General features: G+C 37.6%; 1 protein-coding gene across 3 annotated transcripts; it reads right to left on the bottom strand.

Annotated features, from left to right (window-relative positions):
* Nucleotides 1–5112: 5112 nt before the first annotated feature.
* On the bottom strand, nt 5113–16457 carry LOC309477834 (NHS-like protein 2). 3 transcript variants are annotated; one of them, XM_082141285.1, is made up of 4 exons: nt 16307–16457; nt 11554–13359; nt 8428–8569; nt 5113–5824 (listed from the first exon to the last, which is right to left on the bottom strand). In XM_082141285.1, exons 2-4 carry the CDS (start codon nt 13280–13282, stop codon nt 5557–5559), a joined length of 2139 nt encoding a protein of 712 aa, XP_081997411.1. In that variant the 5' UTR covers nt 13283–13359; nt 16307–16457; the 3' UTR covers nt 5113–5556. The 3 variants fall into 3 exon arrangements, with proteins under 3 accessions (XP_081997411.1, XP_081997410.1, XP_081997412.1); XM_082141284.1 differs by having other exon boundaries at nt 16225–16316; XM_082141286.1 differs by having other exon boundaries at nt 8428–8566; nt 16225–16316.
* Between the last annotated feature and the right edge of the window lie 10729 nt (nt 16458–27186).

Genomic DNA, 27186 nt, shown 5'->3' with positions numbered 1-27186 from the left:
TACCTGTGTCAGCTGTGTTGTGTGTTTACCTGTGTCAGCTGTGTTGTGTATTTACCATTGTCAGCTGTGTTGTGTTTACCTGTGTCAGCTGTGTTGTGTGTTTACCTGTGTCAGCTGTGTTGTGTGTTTACCTGTGTCAGCTGTGTTGTGTGTTTACCTGTGTCAGCTGTGTTGTGTATTTACCATTGTCAGCTGTGTTGTGTATTTACCTGTGTCAGCTGTGTTGTGTGTTTAACTGTGTCAGCTGTGTTGTGTGTTTGCCTGTGTCAGCTGTGTTGTGTATTTACCATTGTCAGCTGTCTTGTGTATTTACCTGTGTCAGCTGTGTTGTGTTTACCTGTGTCAGCTGTGTTGTGTGTTTACCTGTGTCAGCTGTGTTGTGTAGTTACCTGTGTCAGCTGTGTTGTGTAGTTACCTGTGTCAGCTGTGTTGTGTTTAACTGTGTCAGCTGTGTTGTGTTTACCTGTGTCAGCTGTGTTGTGTATTTACCTGTGTCAGCTGTGTTGTGTAGTTACCTGTGTCAGCTGTGTTGTGTTTAACTGTGTCAGCTGTGTTGTGTTTACCTGTGTCAGCTGTGTTGTGTGTTTACCTGTGTCAGCTGTGTTGTGTGTTTACCTGTGTCAGCTGTGTTGTGTAGTTACCTGTGTCAGCTGTGTTGTGTAGTTACCTGTGTCAGCTGTGTTGTGTGTTTACCTGTGTCAGCTGTGTTGTGTGTTTACCTGTGTCAGCTGTGTTGTGCGTTTACATGTGTCAGCTGTGTTGTGTATTTACCTGTGTCAGCTGTGTTGTGCGTTTACATGTGTCAGCTGTGTTGTGTCAGCTGTGTTGTGTAGTTACCTGTGTCAGCTGTGTTGTGTGTTTACCCGTGTCAGCTGTGTTGTGTGTTTACCTGTGTCAGCTGTGTTGTGTGTTTACCTGTGTCTGCTGTGTTGTGCGTTTACATGTGTCAGCTGTGTTGTGTCAGCTGTGTTGTGTAGTTACCTGTGTCAGCTGTGTTGTGTGTTTGCCTGTGTCAGCTGTGTTGTGTATTTACCATTGTCAGCTGTCTTGTGTATTTACCTGTGTCAGCTGTGTTGTCGATGCCTCGAGAGAAAAGAAAGTGCAGAGCGCGAAGAACCAAAGTGACTGAAGGATTGCCGTAAAGCAGTATTGTACAGTTACTTGAGGCAAACTTTCGTTCAAAAGCATAATAAGAATGGAAACGCCACTTTTAAGTTTGACCGTATTTTAGTTTTAGGTTAAATGCCTTGTGAATGGGAGTGAATGGGGCACAACTATGATAGCATCAAAAATCACTATTTTTAAAACACTAAGAAGGCTCGACACAACATGAAACTTTACTGGAAGTGTCACCAGAGGCTCTACACATGAACTCCAGCATTGAGAACAGTGTTTGTGTACACAGAGTTTACTAAAAAGAAAGATTTTGAACAACTCACTGTGTTTCCGTCCGCCGGCATTTTGACAGTCAAAAATAGTCGATCTCCGTAACAGGGAGGAAAAGCTCCTAAAGCTCAGTTCAATATAAATTCACGGATAATTTGTTGTTTTCTCGTTAGTGACAATCAATATTGACCTTGTATTTGAAAAAGGATCCAGAGTCAGTTCATTCGCATTCGAAGATCGACTATTTTTGACTGTCAAAATGCCGGCGGATGGAAACACAGTGAGTAATAATCATGCAACATGACATAGAGGCGCCTGCGCTGTCACTTGCATTGCTCGTGAACTTGAGCGTATCTCATCATAAATTAACCGAAACTCAGTGTATGCCTCACAGACATGAGAAATACATCGAATCTTGAAATGTCTTTAAACGAAACAATTCAAAACGAAAAGAAATAGGCTACTCTCTGATTATGTAATCCATGTGCATTTCTCTCTATATAGGCGCGTTCACTACGGAGATGGCGATCGTCAACTTCATCTTTGCAGCCGACAGAAAACACTAGTTTATTAATAAAATCAATGCACGCGTCACCGGATTTACAAATCCACATCTAGCTTGTTGCACGCTTGTTGTCGAAATAACGAGATATTATGTTGAAATAACATTATTAGCCTAATAATAATAAATCTTTAATCAATATTTGATTAAATGCTGAATGTTGTGCTTGGTCAATTGAATAAAATTAATACTTTAATTGTGACAATTAAAATAATTGAATATTAAATATTAAGTGGCCAATTTTTGGAATAGTATGGGCTCGGGTAGGGTCGGGCTTGATTTTTTGGGCCCGATCTAAGCTCTTAACTCAAAGTACCGGTAGGTTCAAAGTTTCTGTGGTGTGTATGTGCGTGCGTGTGTGTATGTGTGTCTCATGGCAATGCATGTCCCATATGTTTCCATGCTCTTCCACTTCAGATCTGCTGCGTGAGATCACGTGAGGCGCTTCCTCTGGCACGATAATCTTAATAACATTTTGTAGTGTGTGGTGCACCGCGATTTTCAAACCTTGTAGTGTGAGCATGTTTAAGATTTGAGGGACGAAAATCTGCAAAGATTCTCCTTAAGTGTGTGCTGCAACCAGATTTCAAAATCGGTTAGGATTTTAAAACTCCTAGTGTGAGCCAGGCTTAAGAGTGTGACAACTCCAAGCACAATTCACTGTTTTTTAGACAGCTCCACATTGTCACCACTGACACCAGAAATAGCCATGACTGGGTCTGGGTCTAGTGGTTTTCCCAGCACCTTTGACAGAAATTGAAAAACTGAAATCCAAAAACTACGAATATTAGGACCCTTCCGAAACATGTGTCCTAGTGATGCTGGCGTTTGACTGCATCTATTGCATAATGGGTCCACAGAAGAGAACAAGAGAGCTTTAGTTTAGACAGATGAAGTCTATGTCAGATCTTGAATTGCATTAAACCGCATTTAATACACAAAGAAGAGTGAACCCGTTCTTGTGCTTCTTCCCATTGCCAGTCTGCAATATCTATTCCGAGGTCTTCCTGCCATGATGCTCTTACATAATGAAACATCACCTTCCAACTGTGATCATTTATTATATAATGGATATAGTCTGTTTTTTAAAATAAAATATCCTGCATATTTTTCCCCAAGAAAGTAACACAGATTACAATATTGCCAAAAATTATAGACACTGTGCACATTTTGTTAAATATTTTCTAAGTTCAAATTAGACATTATTTTATGATCAAATTTATTTACATGCAATAATTAATTTTATTCATTAAAATGGGCAAATTATTGTGAAAAGCTTTTAAAGTGCCCCCTATTATGCTATTGCAGACTACCCAGTCTGTTGTGATTGGTCTACTCTGCTCTGATTGGTCAGACGGCCCAGTCTGTTGTGATTGGTCTACTCTGTTCTGATTGGCCAGATGACCCAGTCTGTTGTGATTGGTCTACCGCTTACAGCGCCTGTCAGAAGCTAAATGGCCATTTCATAACTGAACTTCAGCTCCAGAGGCTTCCTCAGTCCTCAGTGATTGTACATTTTACCATATCAATCTGAGTGCGAGTCTGATGATGAAACATTGGAAGAACTAGTTATTCAACCCGAACCTTCATTGCAAGGATGACTTAAGCAGGACGTTTCTCAGTAATACGCTACTCAGTTTGAGGAACATTATGAGATGTAGCAACCGTAACTCCTCACCATCAGCATTAACAGGAGTATGTCCATCAACAAACCCATGCGTATATTTTTAATTTACTGCGGTACACGGATAACGCACATTAGCCGAGCACTAACGTGAATGACTGATGTAACAAACGTTTGTTAAACAAATCTTTCAGTAAGACAGTAATGACTTGAGTTAGCCGGTTAGATGGTAGCAATATAAAACACAAAGCTATGTATTTTGAACACCCGGTAGAAAATACACCAATAATAGTCATACTTACAGGTTGTGATTCTGAGGAGCAAGCTGGCCAAAAAACTGAGTGCTGACCCATCTTTCTAGAGCAAACCTTTTATGAATCCACGTTGTTGTTGTTTTTTTGTTTTGTTTTTCTCATCCCTCGTTGAACTCCGAGATATGAGAAGCAGTCGTCAGTAAAATACATGTTTGAATGATTATCAATTGTTCGCGGGTGGAAAACGTAGGCCTACAACTTAGGCGGGCATTACGCAAACATCTTTTCTAGGAATACAAACGACTCGTAAAGGCGGTTCAGAATCGATTCTTTCTTTTCTTTTTGCGCTTTTGACTTGACAACTTTGCAGGACGTCGACATGTTCAAACAACTATATTACACACTGCATGAAAGGGAATATTCAAACCATAATAGGCGCACGTTAACATTTTATTTTATTACTTTAAAAAGTCTGGGGGACTGAAATATTACCCCGGGAATAAAATTAAGAAATGCGTAGAAGTATTTTTCATTGTTAGTTCATGTTTATGAATGGAACGTTATTGTAAAGTGTTACGAATATCATTCTGTATTGCTTCTCTAGAGAGTGTGTAGTCTTAGTTGTACATTCAACTGTACATCACATCTCTGTCTTGTTATATTGAGGATAAAAGCACAGCATTTTGCGTCATCTTCATGAAAACACCATCTTTATTTAGCATGGGTTGTCAAACAGATAAAAGTTCAACACAACATCATTTTGAGTTAAGATTGAGTTGATTGCTTTTAACTTTATAATGCAATATCAAATGCATTCATGCTATATATTATCATTCTTTTGGTAAACTTACCAAAGTTGTGGAGAAATATGAGAAATGTATAAACTGCATTGCCTCCCCATAATGCAGAAAAGACTCATTTTCTTGCAGTATTCGATATAAGATGCTACAAGAGTAGGTTCTTGTTTTTGTGTGTTTTTTGTGTGTTTTTTTTTACAAATTAAGTTAAAGAATGAAGTGCTGAAACAAGCCCTCATCTCTCAACAGTCAGACTGTAGTGTGTGCAGATTTATGTCTATGCAACCTGAAGATTATATTAATTCCTTATTATGACAGCTCTCCCTCACACATCCAATATGTCTAATGGTTCTTTGAAATGAAGAGAGACATGATAGACACTCCTGTTTGAGACATAAGCTTAAATGATACGTAAACATTTTAAGCACAATTTAAATGCATCCAAAAAGTGAATAGAGAATGTTCTAAGAAACACAAAAATAAGCATGGTTTACTTCTGAAAAGCAATTTAATATACTGAACATGTGCAAATCTACAGCAGAACATTTTAAAACAGTCATTGATATAATCTGCTTCGTTATGGAAGGCAGGAAGCCCAAACACAACAAATTATTTATGTCTTTATATTCAGTAACTTTTATGACAAGAACTGCAATATTATATCTCATAGATAGCATCTCAACTCTTAAAACATTTATATTTACATTAACACATAAAGATATATTTGAATTTACACACTATTGTGTTATCATTCAATACAATGAAAAACCAATACATGTTTCAGGAAGATATGATTTGAATGCTTCGGATCCAAAAGCATATTTACGAGCTCGTGTTTTTTTTAATACTTTGATATTGTTTCGGAAACTTTGACATGGCATTGTGGTGAAAAAACTGGTGTGGATGTAAAACACAGGGGCGAAAAAATTGACTTTATGGACCGTGTGACTGTACATAGCTATTTTTGCAATGTTTGATGTTTTCTGCAATGGTAACAGAGGGCTTGGAGCTTCTGAGGAGCTCTGTAGCTGAGATTCGTTCACTGCAACCAGCCTTGGCACTTCTCGTCCTCCTCAGAAAAGCCATGAAGTTGTCATTTTGAGAGCTGATCTTGGAGGCTCCGCTGCCGAGTGTCTGAGCGCCAGGGTCACCTTGTTTATTTTCAAAGGAGTCTTTACGACCCAGGAGCTTTCTTTTAGACCTGCAAAATGGGAAAACGATATAAAAGAGAGCGGATTGCTTAAGCCAACGTCAAAACAAGACTGGAGCTGTACTGGGAACTAGAGTATTTTGTAGCAGCACTCATTAACCTGTGAGTAGGGTTGGGAATCGGATACTTGAGGTCAGGAATTAAAATTTAGATTCCTCTTATCGATTCCTTTGTGTGCATTTTAACATAACTTTAAACCATTCAAACGCAAGAAGACACGCATACTGTTTCTGTGCTGCTCACACATCTAAAACGACGTGCGCACAGAAAGCCGCATCAGAACGCGGCCATTCTTTTTCAGTGTAAACGGACACTGGACGGATGTCTTTAACCGTTACGCTCATGTCTCGTGGCTTTTGCAGCATCTCGCACATGACACGCAGTCTAAGGGCCCTCTTTCTAAGCTCATGGTCTAAACACGCACTGCGCAAGTGCACTTAGGGCGTGTCTGAATCCACTTTTGCTAGTTTAATGATGGGAAAATGGTCGGTGCTCCCGGCGCATGGTCTAAAAGGGTTGTCCCTATTCTCTTAATGAGTAATGGGTGTATTTTGTCTCTATTCTCTTAATGAGTAATGGGTGTGTTTTGGGCGTAACGTGCAATAAACTAATCAGAGCCTCATCTCCCATTGCCTTTAAAAGACAGTTGTGCTCGCGCCATGGCAGATTTGCTATTTACATTACAAACTGAACGCTTCTCTAGCGAAGAAAAGGATCTGCTCATGCGCGAGGTTAAAGACCATCTACGGGACAAGCCAAATCTTTATGTACACAATATTAATCTTTAACATTGTAATCCTTTTTATTTTTAATATCTGGCATGTTTGTGTGCTGCTGCGTACCCTGTGTGTGTAATAAGCAGAGTGTATGTGCGTTGTGGACCCTCCTATAGGCGCTTATTACTAATACGCCCTTTAAATAACAAAAAAATACTGCACCATTGACTTTAGACCAGGTTTCAGTTGGTCAATGGCGCAGTCTATTTCAGTTCCTCAAAATAGCAACGCTCCTCGTTCTCAGACCAGCAGCAGATGGGCATAAATGCATTTGCAGTGATGCATGGCGCAGGACATGAAAATGATAACTGCGTCGGGCTTAAACTAGCAAAAAAACGAGCCCTAAAAATAAAATACAGCGCTCAAGTTAAAATAAGTTCAACTTTTAATTTAATATAGTACATAGAGCTTATATATAGCAAAATAAATATAGCAAAATAAATAAAACTGTATCTCCCCAATGTCCTAAATGCAACAACAATATTGGAACATTCTTTCATTGTCTCTGGGAATGTTCATTGGCTGTTAATTTTTGGAATGGTATTTGTGATAAACTATCTATAATTATGTAAACAGAAGGTTACAGCCTCCCCACTCATGTGTTTGCTGGGTGTATTGCCCCCCTCCTTTCTGGAACATTCGGATGTCTTTAGAACTTTACTGATGTTGGGGCGGAAAACAATTATGAATAAATGGGTTGGATCTGACCCACCCCTTATTAAGGACTGGATAATCCTGATTAAAGAAACTATACTTGTGGAAAAGATTGGATGTATGTTAAAAGGTAAATCTAAATCATTTCAGAAGTTATGGAAAATTCCTTTGAACTGTCTTGGCAGTGAATATAAGTCTATCATGTATCCTTAAATGCTCACATGAGAATATTATAATTCTGTATTTGTCCACGCTGCCCTTTTTTCTTTTTTTTTTCTTCTTTTTTTTCTCTTGAAACTGGTTAATGTTAATGCTCCATGTATGTTGTTTACTCTGAAAAAGCCTAATAAAAAAATAAAAAAAAATAAAAATGCATCTCTAAACCTTGCACTTTTTTTCTTTCCACTGACCTGCGTCTTTCGTTTTTGCCTGCAAAAACACGTTCTGCCCTCATTCGCTATACTGCGCAATACTGAACTGAGTTCTCTTCCGAGTCTTTTTGCACTTGAGCGGACAAATACACACAAAAATATGTCAAAATATCCTTGTAAACACAATCGGTTATGTCTTAAGTGAACGTTAACTTATGTGTATCAGTATATTGGATCTGTGCGGCTCTTAAAGTGACAGCAGACTAATATTCCTGCTATAATAACACTAATCAAACAACAAAAGACAAATAGAAAATGCACTCGCTGTTCTTGACTGAATAACTTTTGTAACTATATTTGTAATGTATATTTTATTCATAAACTGCAGTGTTATTTTACATTTGATTACAGCTTCTGTACCTGAAAATCTTAAAACACTGTTTATTTCAATTATATCTTTGTTCAGTTGTATTTATTTGTGCGATTGCTAATTTGTTTATTTGTTAATTATTGTTACTGAGTGTTTACTTGACTTTACTGTAATAATTCTTGAAATTTATATCAGTTTGGCTAGTTGTTTTTGCCATGGTATTTTTTAAACCACAGGCAAAAGTTCCCTGTGTAAGTGTTCTTTAGCCTGTTGATGTCTGTTCATATTAATCAGCTACAATGACATGTTTTGCAATAAGACTTTTTTTTTTTACCTGATTGGAATCGAAATTAGGAATCGATAAGAATCGGAATCGATAATCAGAATTGCAATTGTCCAAATTTAAACGATACCCAACCCTACCTGTGAATTATGGTGAATAGATCCTCCGTTGTTTGAGATTTGGACTTGTAAAGAAATACATCATCTTCCTCTCCTACTAATTGTAAAGGTCCAAGGTCGGGCATTCGCTCCCTCTTCTCTACATCGTATGGTGGATGATCTGCTGACAAGATGAGACAGCAACTATTGATTATGGTACAGAACATGGCAGTTTCACTAACCGAAAGATAAAATTCAGTCCATTACACCGTGTCCTAACCAGAATCGATGCGATAAGATTCCAGTGACAAATAATTTGTCTGTCCACACCAGACGTGACGCGATAAAAATCACAGCCAATCAGAAGAGCGCGCGGGCGGGCTCTCTCGGCAAGCTCCCGGCACTTACAACGAAATGGATAAGTACATAATCAAATTCATGAATATTACATCATTTTAACATTTATTAAAAATACATACTGAGTTACTGAAACAATAGTTGTCATAGAATACACTTGTCTGTTAACAATGAGCTGACAGTTTGAACGTTCTTGTTCACTTTTATTTATTTTGAAGATCTGATGTAAATTGTTGCTTGTATGGCTAAAATACACACAAAATGATATTCAAACTCACACAGACGCTTTGAACATTAAAGGGGTCATGACATGGTTTTTGTTTTATTATGTTCCCTTAGGTGCAATTATAGTATTACTATAGTTTTTTGGACAAAAAACTTTTACATTTGAGTGATTTATGACCTTTTCCCACCCCGTTTCTCATCCTCTGATTCAAACAGTCTGTTTTGGGGGTGTTTCCCCTTTAAGAGTTCAGTGTTAACGCCCACTGTTATGATTGGCTAACGTCATTGGCTAAAAGTAGTTTTAAGATGAAATGCATTACTTACAGTTTGCGGCGTCGTTGTTGGACCCAGAATAGTCGGCACGGCCTGATCTTTAAGCAAAGGTTTTCTGGCAAAGCCAGCATCATACTGCGATTTGTTCTCAAAACAGTCATCCTTGAAATGTAGAGAACACACGCTTAATTTAACACTGCCGTGACTGGGACGTCCGCAAAAAGTAAACTGCATCCATTTTTCCCTGACGTCTGGATCGTTCGGCAGCGTCTTCAAACATTTTGTTAGTCCACAGCCAGGAACAGCACATCTGCGTGGCATTAATAGACTGCAGTGCTTCATTGTGCAGTGAATACTGAACTGTTTCATCAACAGAAGCGTGTTTTTAGTATGTTGTGTTCATTGTTTTGAGAGCAACTATTCATTTGAAGAAGTTTGATTGAGGAAAAACGAAATATCAGTAAGCGGTCTATTAACCCCCCTCCCCCTTTCTGATTCATGTAATTGTGTTTACAGTTGCTTGCTTTTTATTGTATTAGGATATGTATTGTTTTAAATGTTGTGTGGCGTTATGATTTTTATGATTTATGTGATATATTTTGAGCCCAAGACAAATTTCTAATCAGAGTGATTCTCAAAATTGTCAAAAAATAATAATGTATGCTATTTATTTATGTTCATTGTCCATTTTTAAAGACATTGTTCAAATTTTATTTTAGATTTAATCCTGCAATTTACAGGATTTGTTTGTTCTTTGTGCTTGTGCAATATAGTTTCCAATGTGCCAGCATGAATTGGGATGAACGCATTAACACGTAAATTGCGTGTTAACACGACAGTTTCACACGTTTTGGCCCTTTTGGCCTTCCATAATATGCAAACGACTGGTACGTCACTTCGTACCGTGACGTCACTTCTCACCATGAATCCCCAACGAGCTGTAATTAGAGCTTGATTAAAGGGATACTTCAGGATTTAGCATTAAGCTTTGTATTAGTAGAAAACCTGTAGTATTTTCGAATTACCGTGCTTTCCACCCTCATATCCCCCTGAGACAAGAGATTTATGTATTTTTTGTCTGGAAAAAATCCTCCGATGACGCAAAAATCGTCATTTTGCGTCATCGGAGGATTTTCCGGCCAGAGTCTAAAGACTACAGCCAGTAGGAGGAGCTGTTCCGCATGTTTTCAACCCGCCCATAGAGGGTGGGATCTCACTCACAGAATGTACACAGTGTCAGACGTCTTTCTTTGGAAGCTAAGCTAGCAGGCTCTTGTTCTGTGAAGAAAGCTGAATAGTAGGAGAAAGCTGAGTAAGTAGGGGTTACCATCCTCCTTTTCCCGGACTTGTCCGGCGGGCGAGATCGTTAAAAATGTACGGGATTCAGCTTTTGCTTTCTGCAGTCGCCATTCATTGTTTACATGCACACCTTTTGTTTCAATCTAACTGAATTCATTCCGATTGGTGAATCTGAATGTAGTGTTTACATGAACGCTCAGTTGATGTGCGTTTTACCATTGCTAAGAAAATTCCCGCTCCTCCGTGAGAGATGCGAGACCCTTATATATTGTCTATGGCGAGACCCGGCGCGTCTCAGTAATGACGCCACCGGCCTCGCGCCGTTCTCCCGTGGCCATCAGCCTCGTCCTGCTCGCCACAGTAAACATAATGAATGAATGGCGACTGTAGAACGCAAAAGCCGAATCCCGGACATTTTGGGCGATCTCTAAATCCCTGATAAAAAAACTCATCACGTAGGCTAGCCTTGTTGTTTTCAACTGCACACTCTTACCAGTAGGCGTGGCCTCCTAAGGCAGCAAAGCAAGTGCATTCTGGGAGTTGTTGTCTTTCATCCACATGAGCCAAAAATAAATTTTCTGGCTTTTCTCAGTCTAGAAAGCTCCAAATTAAAAAATTTCTTCACATTTCTTCTACTTAAATTACCTATTTTAAATACACATTCATCTTCCCAGAGGTGAAGTATCCCTTTAAATAAATGCTTCGTTTATAATGGGGAGGACGTCTTAAGCTATGAAACTAGCAGGATGTTTTAATGGTACAAAGATCTCTTATATACCAAAAGATCAAGGCAAATTTGGTTTCTCATGTCATGACCCCTTTAAATAAAGCTCATAAACAGTACCTGAGACTATCATACTTTCTGTTGTTGTTCCAGCCGCGACGTCGCAGAAATAGAAACCGTTTCTAAAATACAATCATCGCGCAAAAACTCTGATTAACATGGAAAAGATACCTTTTATCGCGCGTCGCGGTGTCGCGTCTGGTTAGGACACGGTGTTATATTTCTCTTACCGGGTGCACTTGAGTGCTGTTGCTCAGTGACCAAAGGATAAGTAGGAATGACGCCATATAAAGTAACATGGTATTGACTTGCAGAGGTCGGAGACTTTGGAGACTTCGGAGACTTGCAGAGGTTCGATGGCGACTGGGCTTCGTCTGGGCTCTTCAGAGCATCTGAGTTATGATAAAGCGAATTGTCCACAGCTGGAGTCTTTGCCAGAGGAGGTGGTGGGGCTCTTCTCTTCTTATGAAGTTGGTTACAATAGGTGGTTGCGTTGAAGGGGACCACGTTTGGATTCTTTGGCTCTAAAGCGCATGGGGGTTGTTGTGGCACCCCTTCCAAAAAAGGATGATTTGCTTGTTGAGTGCTTTGTGAAGGTACAGTCACTGTTGGTTTTGTTTTGTTTATCATTGCGTAAACGTCTTCTGATCTCTGACCGGCCGTTGCCGTTGCTGCATCAGAAGTCGCTCCAAAACGTGGCTGAACCACAGCATTGGGTGGCCATTTATTTCTCTGTGGCTTCGGAGCCACTGGTGGTTTGGCTTTTTGGTTGTTTGTAGGGCTTAGATTGTTCCCGGTCTCCTCCTCGATAATGTCAGATGTAGTTTCCGGTGCGTTTTCGAGATCAGTGCTGCTGACTGAGCGTAAACGCACATTGTTCAGATCCTCCTGGGTCACCACTGGCATTATCATCATGCTGTTACTCATCCTTTGCTTGGGTCTGGTGGCTTCAGTGCTGTCCGAGTAACGCCGATTCACTTTGGGCTGAACTGAAGGCTCTAGATCGGGAGTGTGTTGTTGAAATTCAGGAAGCTGAAGAGAAAGCCTCGCGTTACGGTGTCTGGTTCTCTGGCCTGGAGGAAGAACACTGGAAGGCTTATGGCGCATCCTACAGGACAGGACCGACTGAGTCGGTGTTTCACACTGGCTTGCGTAGCCACTTGATGGAGAGTTGCGTTTTGAAGGCGAAGAGATCGAGGGCTGGGACGAGTGTGACGACGACGGGGAAGTGTTTACATCAGCAATACATTCATTTATTGGAGTCGCCACGGAGGACTTGCACGGCTCGCTGGATCGAAGCTCATTTAATGCTCTGTGACCGGAGACTGATGTCTTCAACGGCATCTTGCTAGGCGCTTCGGTTGGTTTCTTGCACTTGCCGACGTCTTGCTTCGAGGTTGGAATGAGATCCGGGAGTGTCTTGATGCTTTGGGAGTCTTTTCTAAGGTGAAGTCCCTGTGTTTTATGCTCTGACGCGAGCCTTTGGAGGGACACGGTTCGTACAGGTGGAGCTGGTTTTCTTTTGGGCTTCTTGAGGACGATGCTTCGGGATCTAGATCGAGGTACGGCATCGGGAAGTCGATCTCCTCTTCTCGTAGAGTTGCTGTCGCTGTCCTCCGAGCTGCTGCTGGGATATGAGAGCGCGTAGCTTTCGCATCGGCGTCTCGCCACGCCTGGGTTGGGATTGACAGAAGTGGAAAGTGACAAGGAGCGTCTGTGGAGCTCTATGTTACTGGTTGGTCTACTCCTACGCTCTCTCCTCAAACCGTCTTTATCTCGTCGTGAGTTTGCCGGTGATGCCTGGCTCAGATCCTCTGGATCCTGGAACTGTGGAGGCGGTTTGATCACGTCAGGTGCCATCAGAAAGGAGTTCACGCTATCATCCCACTCGGATGAAAAGGTGGAAACGTTTGGGCCGCACCAGCCCTGGGCAGAACAAAGCAGGGTTGTGTTTTCCATCTTGGATTTCAGTTCAGCACTTTCTGTCGCAGAGATATTCCATTGGCTCCTTCAAGCTATTCTTGAAAATGGGGAACCTGAATGGGGCAACAGAAAGAATAATTCATTGCAGGGCTGTGATGTTATAAAATAAAATGGTAACACTTTACAATAAGGTTCATTATTTAACATTAGTTAATGTGTTTGTATATCAGACAAATGGAAATGCCAGCACTATTCATATTAATGAATCAAGGCATGTAAAAAAAAAAAAAAAAGATATGTCTCAATGGTCATAGATAAAGCAACTAATGGCTTATGGGTAATCCTCACCTTCATATGATGGTTTGAACATTTCAAACATCGGTAACACTTTACAATAAGGTTCATTTAATGTATTAACTAACATGAACAATACATTTGTTACTGTATTTGTTAATCTTTGTTAATGTCAGTTAATAAAAATAAAGCTGTTCATTGTTTGTTCATGTTCACAAGATTTTAATAAAGTATTAGTAAATGTTGAAATTAACATTAAAAATTAATAAATGCTGTGTAAGTGCAGTTCATGCTAACTAATGTAGTTAACTAATGAAACCTTATTGTGAAGCGTTACCAATAAAATAATCTTTCCCACTAAAAATATCACTGGGTGACATCACTGTCCAAATGCTTTAAACAAAGCGGACTATAAAGTGTGGAAGGGAGAATCTGCCCATCTCGGTCTTTGTTTGGCACATGAGTGGGTGTTTGCCATGGCAACGGTTACCTGTTCATCCATATAGAGACTCCAGAGAAATCTCAACTGCATTTACACATTAATATTATTGCTCTCAGAAGCAATCACGAGTGGCGGAGGACAACAGAACGCCACGCAAAAATGAAAAGGTAGATTTTTTGATGGAGTTACTGCACACTGAAGGTAATACATTTTCTGTATGATGCATAATGTAGGAGTTCACCACGTCATTTTATCCAACATTGCATTCTCGGTAAGGACGGTTAATGCTCAGGTGAGGGTTACAGGCTTGATCAAAGTCATCAGAAACAGTCTGGCCTTTGTGGTTATCTTTTCTGAAAGTTGGTAATAAAAGAAAATCTGTGCCTTTGTCAGTCTTGGCAATAAAAGTACAGCCATCAAAGTGATCTTCTGAATTATCGTCCTTATATCTCCCTTCTTGTGCAGCCCAAGGGCCGTCTTCATTATTAACCCCTTAACTGCCTTTTTTCCCTATCACGCAATTATCATACATTAGGTATCATTCGAAAGCTTTACACCCTCAGTATTCATCCCGTTAAAAGCACTTTGAAATCGGACACTACGTTACCATGGAAACAGTACTTAAATCCCTTTTATCGGGCTCCTCCCTCTCTAGCGGGTGGTGTCACGTTTCATATTTACAAAATTTACTGAACTTTTTATAATCACATCTTCTTTCTAATCTTGGAAAAACATATCGTTGGAAAGGCCTGAGACTCAAGGTTCCATGTTTGGTGATTGTTTTGTGATAGAAGTGATATTGTGATAGAAATGTATTAGCCTACTTTGTGACAGGAGAACGCAAAAAAATATAAAAAATTCAATAGACTGTGAGTGACACCGGTGGCTATTTCTGGTATAGCGCCTAAACAAAATCACATTTTTGTGATATCAAGTTCAAATTTGGAACGCAACTTAGACGTATAGCTTTTATGGAAGCTTGTTTCGCCACTGAGAAAAAAAAATGAAAAAGGTAATTGCGACTTTATCTCACAATTCTGACTTTTTTTCTTAGAATTGCGTGATATAAACTCGTATTTGCGAGTTATAAAGTCCAATTCGGAGGCAATTGCGATTTTATATCAAGTCAGAATTGCAAGATCGCAATTGTGAGAGAGAAAAAAGCCAGAAATGCAAGAAAAAGTCAGAAATGCGAGATAAAAAGTCACAATTATCTAATAAAATTGTTTTATTCTGTGGCAAGCTTCCATAGATTTTATAGCCTTTTTAGATTAAATATAAAAATAAATATTAAAAATATATTATCTAAATTACATAATGTGTATAAGATAAAAAAAATGTTAGTACAGTACTAAAAACTGTGTGTGTGCGTGTGTGTGTGTGTGGGGGGATGACAGTTAAGGGGTTAATATAATATTATTTAAGTGATGATGTCATGTTACACGTCATTGCTGGGTAAATAACAAAAACAGAATGATCGCCCAGAATATCTGCTTTCACTGGAATGACTCATGATTTATTCAGAAAATGTTAAAAAAAGTCAATTTATTCATGTAATTTATTCAAAGTGTCTCAGACAGCCAAACCCAAATACTGAATGCATCCATTATATAACCGAGTCAAGCCCAATGCTAATTACATTTCAAAACATATAATTATAGTAAACATATGATTAAAAATATAAAATGTCTCAGATACGGTATGTGTATAAGAGGAAGAGGAAACATTATGAAGAACACAGAGAAGATGGACTGAATGTAAAAGAGACCTGTAGAGCGTCCCGAGCGTCAGGCCAACTAAATACTAGATGATAGCAAATGTTAAAACCTGCTTTTTCAATGGCTGGGATCTCAAACCTTAGACAACCTGTCGCTCTGTGCGGAAAACAAGCAGCATCACTGACCGCCACTGGTCCACATCAACGTACTATTACCACAAGGATCCTTCAAATCAAACAAAACATTGAAGAACACACACATCTGGCTACTCACATGCTGTTGCATGTGCATTGTGACGTTGCTACTTACAACCAGAAAAATGTATGTTTATAACCATCCAGATGTGCATGACACAAGTCGCCATGTTGGAATACATATGCAAAATAAAAATGGTAATGAAAAAAACATGAATTTAGAGACTGTTACTGTCGTTGCACGGCCAAAGTCAGAGGTCACTTCGCCAAAAACACACAGTATTGCCGCAGAGGACGAGCGTCATACGCAAAGGCATGAAATCGACCAACCTTTAAATGCAGCAAAGGACATTTCCCAGAGACCTGAGGACGATCAAAACCCAACCGTCTCAAAACATGTTCTCCGTCTTACCTGTCATTCGCTCTGGAGACTGAGCCAGCCGTGCCTTCGGATGCTGTTCCCACTCTCTCTCTCTCTCTCTGGCTCAACGCATTCACATGCTGTTGCCATGACGATAGGAAGTGGGCTGCTTGCTTCCTCTCCGAGTTCAAGTTCGTTGAATGCTGCGTAGAGAGAGAGAGAGATAGAGAGAGAGAGAGAGAGAGAGAGAGAGAGAGATTATATAAACACCAAATCCTCAGAGACACTGGAAAATTCACTGTGCAGCTTGTCAGAAACACCAGGATCCACATCGATGCTCAGCTGAGGACAGTCACGCAGTGAAATATACACTAGCATCCATTGCAACTCACTGTAATCTGTATTATGAACCCAGAAGATTGACATCAAATAGCAGCTACGCATATGCATTAGCAATTACTCTAATAATCAGATGCATTGACAACAACACAGAAACGGCGCTTTCATAATTGATATTAATTACCCATTATTCTTAATATCAATTATGAAAGCGCCGTTTCTGTGTTGTTGTCAATGCATCTGATTATTAGAGTAATTGCTAATGCATATGTGTAGCTGCTATTTTATAGCATTTTATTTTACAGTGTCCTTGTTACATATGTTACATGCACTTACCATTAGTAATAACAGTAAATTGTGCATAATTACATGCAACCAAACCCTAATCCTATAGTAAGCACATGTTGTTAATTAATATTACTCAGTGCTAACATGTATAATTACACCGTAACAATGACACCTTAAAATAAAGTGTAACTGAATAATGTAATGTTCTGCTGTTGGGATGAACGCACTGGGTGAAACACACGTCCTCACTGCAGCGAGGAGTGATGAACACTCAGGCTTTCACTGCAGATCTGAAGTTTGTTCCACCCGGTTTCAGGAAGACTGCGAAACACTGCCATTGTTCTGCATTTTCCACATTTCAGCAACAGAGGTGGTGTGAGTGCATGTTTGAAGAGGTGTGAAATATATAATCAGTCCGTATTACACAACTCCGTTGCATAACAAGTGCATTTGATCGTAAAAACGTATAAAACTGATGTTCAGTGAAGCAATGCCTGATTTGGAGGTTAGACCGGGATGTTTTGGGTCAGATATGGCCACCGTAATCATAGATGGCTTGATTTATATAATCATTCAAAGAGTTCAAGCAAACTATTCACATGCAGACTTGATGATGTGAACATGGATGTATAATCTTACAGCATTCATGTAAGTTATTTGATTGAAATGCAAGGTTAGTTGAGTGTCATAATGAAGCCGTAATGAAGGGAAAGACAACGTAATTTACTCATTATCTTCACCTGGAATGTTACAATGACAACGCAGTGTTCTTACAAAAGGGATTTCGTATATTTGCTGTTCATATAATTGTTGCAAATAAATTTGCATTTTATAATGAAGTTTTTAAAATATGCTTTATAAAATAAAAATAAATGATTTATCAAATTTTCAAAAAAAGACCACAATTATTATTGTTTTTTTAATGAAATAAATGTACTATATTTTAGTTCAATAATGTTTTGTTTTTTATTTAATATTGTGTATTTTTAGTTAGTTTAGTAAGTTTATGTTAAAAAAAAGTACTATTTTTAAGTTTTATGTGAAATATATATTTTCCAAAACACGTTTTACGTTTCACGTTTTCAATCATATTTAAGCAATAAATCTAAACAAGTTCTGTTCCAAATTTGAGGATGATATATCTCCAAAAAGGATCTTTCAGTGAGAGTGTGTTCGGCTGCAGTACCGAACGCTTCCACTAGAGGAAATTCCTCTCCCCTTCATTTCCAATGCGCTCATTTTTTTTTCATGCGCTCAAGTGTGACTATTTTTTTCAGGACAGTTCAACCTTTTCGAATCATGTCCATTTATTTTTATTTTTTTTTCACACAGCAAGTACCAAAACCTTTAACAAGTTTTGTACCACAGGGATGTAATAAATGTTCAAAACATAAAATGTTCCGCTCAAGAATGACCGACAGCACCAGAGGTTTAAAACTTGCTGTCTCTTGTTTGGACACTATATAAATTCATTTTTTACACATGAAATGTAAACTTCATATGAAATGACATAAATGTGTGTAATCTATTACACACAAAACAAACAACTTGAATTATTCTGTTTATACGTTACCTCGAGGCTCGAACTCTCCCGCCATCTAGATTTAAAATGAATCCAGGGGGATTCATTCGTCACCCTGGGTCACATGACCATAAAAGATAAAATTACTCCCTTGAAGCTGATGGACAAGCTGATATATTTTTTTTATTCATCAGAATAGTACGAAACGAAGGTTTTGCCACTTGCTATGTGATTGTAAACACAAATAATCATGGACATGACTCGAGAAGGTTAAATGGTCCTGAAAAAATGTTTGCTCCTCGCAGTCAAAAATGAGCGCATTGGAAATGAATGGGAGAGGAATTTCCTCTAGTGGAAGCGTTCGGTACTGCAGCCGAACTCACAACTTGTTTAGACTTACGGCTTTTGGCAGTTGTAGAGCAAAACGTATTTTATATATTTACAAGTAAAACGTAACATTTTATTTCATATAAAAATTTAAAATAGTATTTTTATGCATTTTACATAATTATAAACATAAAAACTTTTATTTTATTTTATTTTTTTAAGTTGTTTTTTTCTCTTCTTTCGCCTTCTGTAAAAAGATCCCGAACTTCAGTCTGTTGCTCCAAAACATTCAAGATTTACTACAGTTTAAGTTGGAAATTTCCCTTTTCAGGTCAATGATCAAAAGTGATTAACAGGTCATATGGATCATAACTATTTTATAAATACAATTAAGTACCATAAAATCCCCTAAAAAATGACAAAATCTTAAATAAAAACAATATCAAAGTAAAATATAGTACATTCATTTAATTTAAATAATAATAATAATAAAAAAATCTGTCATTTTGGAGCATCATGGGTTAATGCGCACAAACGCTGTTCGGAATTAATTTCACCCTATAAACGAAAAAGTTAAACGACCATGTCATTTATTTAAAGTGTATTTTTATATTGGTCATATTGTGAATTATTAAACTATTTTAATTTTAATTATGCACATTTTAAAAATACATCACAATAAACAGTAAGGTCTTTCGAAGTTGCCTTTATTTATAGTAAGTAAACTAAGTTTACTAACAAAATGTTTTTAGTTTTATCTTAAGTGAAAATTCTACTTTTATAGTACAGCTAATGTACAGATGTGTTACACTACTCTCTTTATATGGATTTTCCTTGTGGATTTATTAAAGACCTTCATCTTCGTGTTCATGCTGTGACAACTTTTATTTATGGTGAAGTTTTATTTTGGTGAAAATTATATTTACCTCCATCAAGTAACAAAATATATTAAATATATGGTCTTTATAAGAAATAATCTTTTTACTTACATTTATGCATATGGCAGACGCTTTTATCCAAAGCATTGCAAGAATATACTTTTTTAATCAGTTCATACATTCACTGGGAATCGAACCCATGACCTTGCATTGCTAGAAAAAGAAAAAAAAAAGCTACATGATATGAATGTTTTTGTCTTTGGGAAAACTAATATTTTTGATTAATATTAAATCAACATTTAAGCTTTGAACCAAAGCAATAAGTAAAAGTGAAAAGTAATTTGAGAAGAAAAGAAAAAACACATTTGAGAAGGGGTGTAACAATACCCTCATGTCACGGTTCGAGACGTATCCCGATACTGAACCACAATAACAATATTCATGATTCTGAAGCTGAAAATACTGAATCATTTTAGATGAATATGTTTGAACTCTGTCTCTGACTAGATATATTTAAAATAATGTAGGCCACTATTTACTGGTAACATCAGACATTTGGCATTATTATACATTATATTCAACATTATATATGGTAGTTTAATGTCTGACACTAAAACTCTAAAAACGTGATTTTTTTTTCTCACACAGTCATTTTTATTTTGGGTGAATTATACACTACATTTTGTTGCATTTTTGTATTGCGATATATTGTGACACGATATATTGTGACACCCCTACATTTGAGTGTGTGTTTTTTTAAGTTAGTCCAAAAGTATAATTTTTCAGAGTAAGACGAGACGTTGCCGGCATTGGTCAGTGTGTCAAGGTGTCTCTCCAGATGCCTGACTGGAAGTGGCAGCACTTCATCATAAGTAAAGTCCCGTGGAAGCCACAGTGTTATGTCTAGATTTGTTTTGGGTTCATGTTTCATGTCAGTCATGTTTCTTGTCTTATCATGTGATTCCCTTGTCCTCATGTGATCCTGCCATGTGATTCCCTAGTCTTTTGTGTCATGTTGTCATTGGTTAATTGTCTAATCATGTTCACAGGTGTCTTGTTTAGTGATTAGTCCATGATACAGTTCATGTGTGTATTTAAGCCCTCATGTTTGCCATGCCTCTTTGTCTATATTGTTTGTGTATCCACTCACTGTGTGGTGGTGAGTGTCCAAGTCAAGTCAAGTCAAGTTTTGTATCTTGATCACGTGTGGATAAATGAACTTGCCTCCAGTGGTTACACGCAGACACTGAATCCCCACACTGGACGCTGACACAAACTGGTGTGTGTTTCCCATATACTCACTGCTTCACTACTATAGTACGATGCATCGTTGAAGAAATCCACTAGCTAGTCACTCACGACTGTTTCCCGAAACCATATTGACGCAAAGTGGTCGTTCAACCACGTTGGTTTATGACGTCACGCACGTGGTGGAGTAATAACTTATTTTAATTAAACTGTTTGAGATCGAATTAATGCTAGATGTTTTGCTATAAATTACAGACAATACTATTTCTCATTTTTTCCTGAGTTATTTTGCTTTATTTCCAGATTCAACCATAGACTCGTTCTTACACACTAGAGCTCGTTCACGCATGCGCACTCTTCAACAACTACACTTTGCATCTCTTGACAAACTAAAAGACGTAAATGACATTTGCATGTATTATAAATAAAAGACACAGGTTGTACTGAATGTCAGCTTGATTGTTTTGCTCAAGATAAGGATTTGAGTCCACATGTCACGCAAACTAGAAACTCTTCTTCTAACCACAGCTCGAGATCTGATAACTGTTCAATGGCCGAAAGTAATATTATCCAGTGATGCAAACTACTCTACTTTTTAATTAAATGTCATCGTTTTGAATTGGAAATGTGCTATTATTTTCATGATTCATGTAACAACGAGTGTGATTAGACGAGAAACATGTTGCGTTTTAAACTTATTCATGTGAATAAGAGTGAATGTGAACATATTTTTAAATAAAACATTTAGTTTTAAAAACAACTAGCCTACAATAAACCTGGAACTTTTATTTATTTATTATTCTTTATTCCCTTAAATCACTTTTAATATTTTAATTATTTAATTCATTTAATTAAAAAGACCAATAACCCAATAACCAAAAGAAAACAAAGAAAGAAACGTTGGTCCCCCAGTGTTCAAGACACACACGGCCTGGCCTTAAAGATATTTTTCGACCTGATTTAACCCATGAAATCATTTTGTTGGTATAAATTAATGTATATAGGTTGGTTTAGTGATGTTTTAATATTTTTAACAGTTACTTTAGATGTTACCATTTTTTTCAGTGTATGATAATGCATGAATTCACAGTAAATAAATTCCGGTAATATTTTATTTGTATGATCTACTAACTACAGTATAAGTAACTTAGTTTGCAACTACATGTCAACTTATTCTACTAACCCGAACCCTACCAGTCTAATAACAGACCTATAATGTCTAAAGTGGACTATCGAAATAAAGTGCAAGCTAAATTCCTCCAGTGTTTTGCATGATTTCTTGCAGCAGTTCAGTGCTTCACAGTCCACCCTCTTATCATTGCTCTTATAACTGTCACCAAACCCACAACTGAAGCACGAGACACTCCCTTCAAATAGAGGAAGCATATTTGCTCAAGCGGATAGTGACGGGAAACGGGTTTCTAGATTGCTGAAACATTGGGTTGAGGTCAGTGCGAATGTCAAGAAAGCACCTGAGAGGATTTGAAACCACAGTGTGTGAAATAAGGGCAACACCCAACAACGACCACTTCTCCTTGGGTGTTTGCTATTATTACTGATTGCATTATATGAGTTTATTTATCTTTGACTGTATAATACCTGAATTATTTTTGCTAATTGAAAAAGTTCAGTTTAAGAGATATACACAATGAAACAGAGACATTTTGAGGAATAAAAAGCATTAAAATATACATTTAAAGTCCCCCTGTGGTGTAAATCAAGCTTTTAATGTAGTTTATATGTCTATGTGGTGTTTTTAATATGCTTTAAGACAAACCATGTGTAAGTTCATAAGTCGACACCATTGCTGAGTATTTTCTCCTTAAAACTGCAGTGAACCAAAGACAGTCTCAAACACACGCTTTGAAATCGCTGGTGTTTCTGACGTCACAAACTACCTTGTAACCAATCAGATCAACGTGTGATCGTCAACCAGTGGATCTCTGAGCTGAGTGAGTGAGTGAGTGAGTGGAGGCGGGGCTCATTTGCATATTCATAGAGCCACGCATTCTAAATGAGGCAAGGGTGTCGAGTTACATTCAAGATATTTTAAGACATGAAGAAGAAAACATGACTTTGACTCACAATAGACACAGCTGACATTTCATCAAAATCAGTCAGTGTATGCAGAAATGATAACACACTTCCTGTTTTCTGGGGCAGGTCTAGAAAATTATTTATAGGGTGGCATGAGGATTACGAAGGGTGGCGACACCAAAGCAAGCGCTCATGCAAAGTTTCTGTGAATTTATGGCCTGACATACAGATTCATGTTCATGAATATATGAAACAGTGGCATTACCACAAAGTCATCATCTATACTGTTTAAAAATAACAAAAAATAAATAATAAAATATCAACAGAGCATCAACAGATTGTAAATGTCTCTGAGCTTCTATCTTTACACTGTTAACATTTTAGAGTGAAATTACCGTTTATTCCAGGTTTATAATTGCATTACTTCCACAGTAAGACTTCTCTTTTGCACTCTCAGAAATATATTGTAAAATCTATAGAACTTTACTGACAATTTTAGTCAAGTTTTTAAAATTTTACTGTAAAAAAAGCTTGGTTTTACTGCGAGTTTAACACAAAAAAATACTGTTACCAAACAATATCATACTGTATTTCTACAGTGCATGTACTATGAAGGTACCCAGCATGCAATGCGGCATGAATAGATTATGCTGTAGAGTTTTTATCTGTGCTGCTGATCTTGTTTGTGGTTCACTTGGTTTGTTTTGTTGGTTTATTTAGTAATTTTCAGAGTTTATCATCTTTTTTTTCTGTTTTTTGAGTGTCATCATAGTTGTTTTGTAGTATTGATGTCTGTGCATCATTAGGTGATGCTTATAAGAAACAAAGTCTTGTAAGATGATGTGATACCGTAACGACTGAGACAAATCAGACACAAGTATTTGTTATATTTAACAAATAATCTTTAAAACTCACTCTCGGATCAATTGTCCCATCCCCCCAACTAGGGCAAGAACCATGATGCCATCAGATAAGAGGGTTTAATTGCTGTTAAACATGTGGTCATGTGGTCAAGACTGAGGCCATAGGAAAGACCTACAGACATTAAGATGTCTTCTTTAAAAAAAAAGTGAAGACGAACTGATCTATAAATGAACATGCATTCAAGGACATTGTGTGTGGTAACTTTGTCTTGTATACTGTCTCTTGCATTTGTATTTATTTCATGCTTTATGAGAGAACTACTAGTTAATGTAACCCCACCTATATTGTGTCTATATCTAATTAATCCTCATTTAATGACTTACACTTTAGTGTACATCGGCCTCTTATAGAATGCAGTGTGTGTTTGTTACATATATCTGAGTATAAATGGACACATACGGCAAGGCTCAGGTCTAATCACACTGGAGACAGAAGCAAGTTTCCATTACAGATTTGCACAAAACTTTTGCGATTTTTTCTTTCTTATTTTTTTCTTCTAAATGTCGACAAAAAACGATTGCGAAATGACGGAGTTTCCATTAACCGATGTTATGCGACTAAAACTTCATTTTTTCCTCTTGCAATAAGTAAAATCATTTCAAAAACCATGGCAACGGATATCCCAGCCACTGTACTAGCCATTATTATTAATGGAAGGAGATGTATGTGTGTTTTCCAAGCATTAATGGTGAGGAACGACCCTTATTATACTCGAGAGCGGCACATATGAGGAGTTTCTGGGTGTTTCTCCCTCAGATCTGCTTCGAGGTCTTGATTGTGGCATTTATTTGAGGTTTAGAATCCATTATTCCTGTAATTCTTTTGTCTTACATGAATTTAATAAAGAACTCTGTCTCGTATTCTGTCCAAACACACCGTGTCATCTACGTCAGGTGACCTGTAAATGTGCAAAAACTGTTTGTAGTTTTGCGAAATATTTATTTTTCGAATTGCCTGAAAAACCTCCTCATGCGAGCGGAAAAACTTTTTGCGATAAATGGGAGTTTTTGTGAAATTGATGTGTTTCCATTGGGCGTATTTTCAATTCGCAATTTCAATTTGTGCAATTTGAAGGGTAATGGAAACGCGGCTAGAGTCATAAATCCTCCCAACAGAGGAATTTCCCGCTTGGAAATTCCACCTTTCTTATTGGTCGAGCCAACCTGGAGGGGTGGGACCTTTCTCGGGCTTTAAATTGCCTCTACACAAGCCCTTCGCTCTCTTGGCCTTCTCGGTACGTTCGGGTTGCTGTCCTGCATGGCATCAGGCCACAGGGCGTCAGGCCTCGACCCACAGCCATGTGCTCATCCAGGAGAGAGAGGACTCTCTCAACCACAACAGAATCAAGGACAACATCAGGAGTTCGGCACAATTTCTCCATTCAACGCAGAAGAAGTCGATTGAGACTCATGGGACCATCAAAATCCTTCTTCAGGAACTTCACGAAATGCTTTCACTGCAAAGGCCATGCAAGTATACATTTAATATTGCTTTGAAAATAATAAGCTGATGGTTCTTTTCATAGTTAAATGGATCTTTTCCATAGTTCCTGCTTCCGGTTTCATTCTGTCACTTACCATTTTACCCATGTATGTGTGATTGTACTGTATGTATGTTGTGTGTTTACATTAGTTATGTTTGTGATTTAGTTAATAAACCTTGTGCACAATTCTGATTCTCTGCTTGCAACAAAGTTTATTTTACGATTTAGATTTTGCCTACAGGCTCTTAGTAGGACTGTACAGTAAGAAAGACGTTTCCCTACCCCGGAAATGAACATTTCTTAGAATTAATAAACAATTAATACTTAACACTGAGTGTTCACGGGACGAACAGGTTGATTTAATTGCAAAATAAATTTTACTACATTAAATTAATTCTATTTAACTGATCCAAATATTAATAATTAATTATTACAAGTTATGATTCATTATTAATATTTATTTTCAGCTAATTTGCTACAACACCTTTCAAAGATGAATATGAGCAGTGGCTTCTCTATTGTGAAAGATACATCTACAAACAGTTATGAATTTGAAATGAGATATTGGTAAATCTTCATGCTGAAATAACGCTAAAATGAAAGACAGATCAAATAGAATAGATTATGAAAAAAACTCAGTGTCTAAAAGACAAACATGTGTTTTTACTTAACATGTTGAATTGTGGGATATACTTAGCTGGATTAATTCTGCTCCCAATATTTGGGATATGTGAAATCTATCCAAAAAAAGTTTGTACTAAAAATATTCATCTAATACATCGAGAAATGCTGGAAAAGGCTAAGCTGAAATTTCAATATTTCTTTTCCATAAGGTATGACATGACTGACAATGTAGATAAAGTGTGTTACACATGCATTAGGTGGACACATTTATCAAACAAATGCATGTTCATATTCATGTTCACATATTGTGTAGCCTCCTATGGACAAGTGTTGCAAATTAGCAGTTTTGCTATAACACTAAAAACAATGTATCTGGTTTTTCCAATGCTGTTGTTATGTCCATGTCAAATAAATAAATAAATACAAATAAATAAATAAATTCATGCTTTCTCTGGGAATTAAACTCATATCTTTTTATGTTGATTGTGGCGTCTCAGAAAAAAGGCCCAATGGGGCATTCATCCGAAATATCACTGAGAAAAGAAAAGAAGAAGCAACTAAGGTCACGTTTGCAGATTCTCCATCACCAGAGAGCCTCGTTGTAGTTGAATGTGTGAGTGCTGCCCTCTGGCGTAGACCCCAGGAACTGCATCAGCACCATGGTCAGCACCAGCACATGGACCCTATAGAGTAGACCAAGTCAAGTGCATGTGTCAAGAGCGAATAGGAAGACTCGTTAGTCGCTGACACTATAAAATGACGATTTAAAATGTACTTTTAGCCATACACGCATACAGTATCAGTATATTTGGAAACATTAAGATTTTGTAATGTTTCTGAAAGAACTCTCTTATGCGCACCGAGGCTGCATTTATTTGATCAAAATACAGTAAAAACAGTAATATTGTGAAATATTGTTACAGTTTAAAATAACTGTTTCCTATGTGAATATATAGTAAAATGTAATTTATCTATGTTTTATTAATGTGATCAAAGCTGAATTTTCAGCATCATTACTCCAGTCTTCAGTGTCACATCCTTCAGAAATCATTCTAATATGATGATTTGATGCTCAAGAAACATTTATTACTATTATCAATGTTAAAAACAGTTATGCTGCTATTGTTTTGTTTTGTTTATTTTTGTGGAAACCATGAAACACTGCCATTCAAAGGTTTGGGGTAAGTAATACATACATGATACATATACATATACATATATTACTTACCCCAAACCTATATATACATAATAATAATACTTT

The sequence above is a fragment of the Leuciscus leuciscus genome (assembly GCF_965113295.1).
Source record: "Leuciscus leuciscus genome assembly, chromosome: 16".
NCBI lineage: Eukaryota > Metazoa > Chordata > Actinopteri > Cypriniformes > Leuciscidae > Leuciscus > Leuciscus leuciscus.
This window is presented reverse-complemented; position numbering and strand designations above follow the sequence as displayed.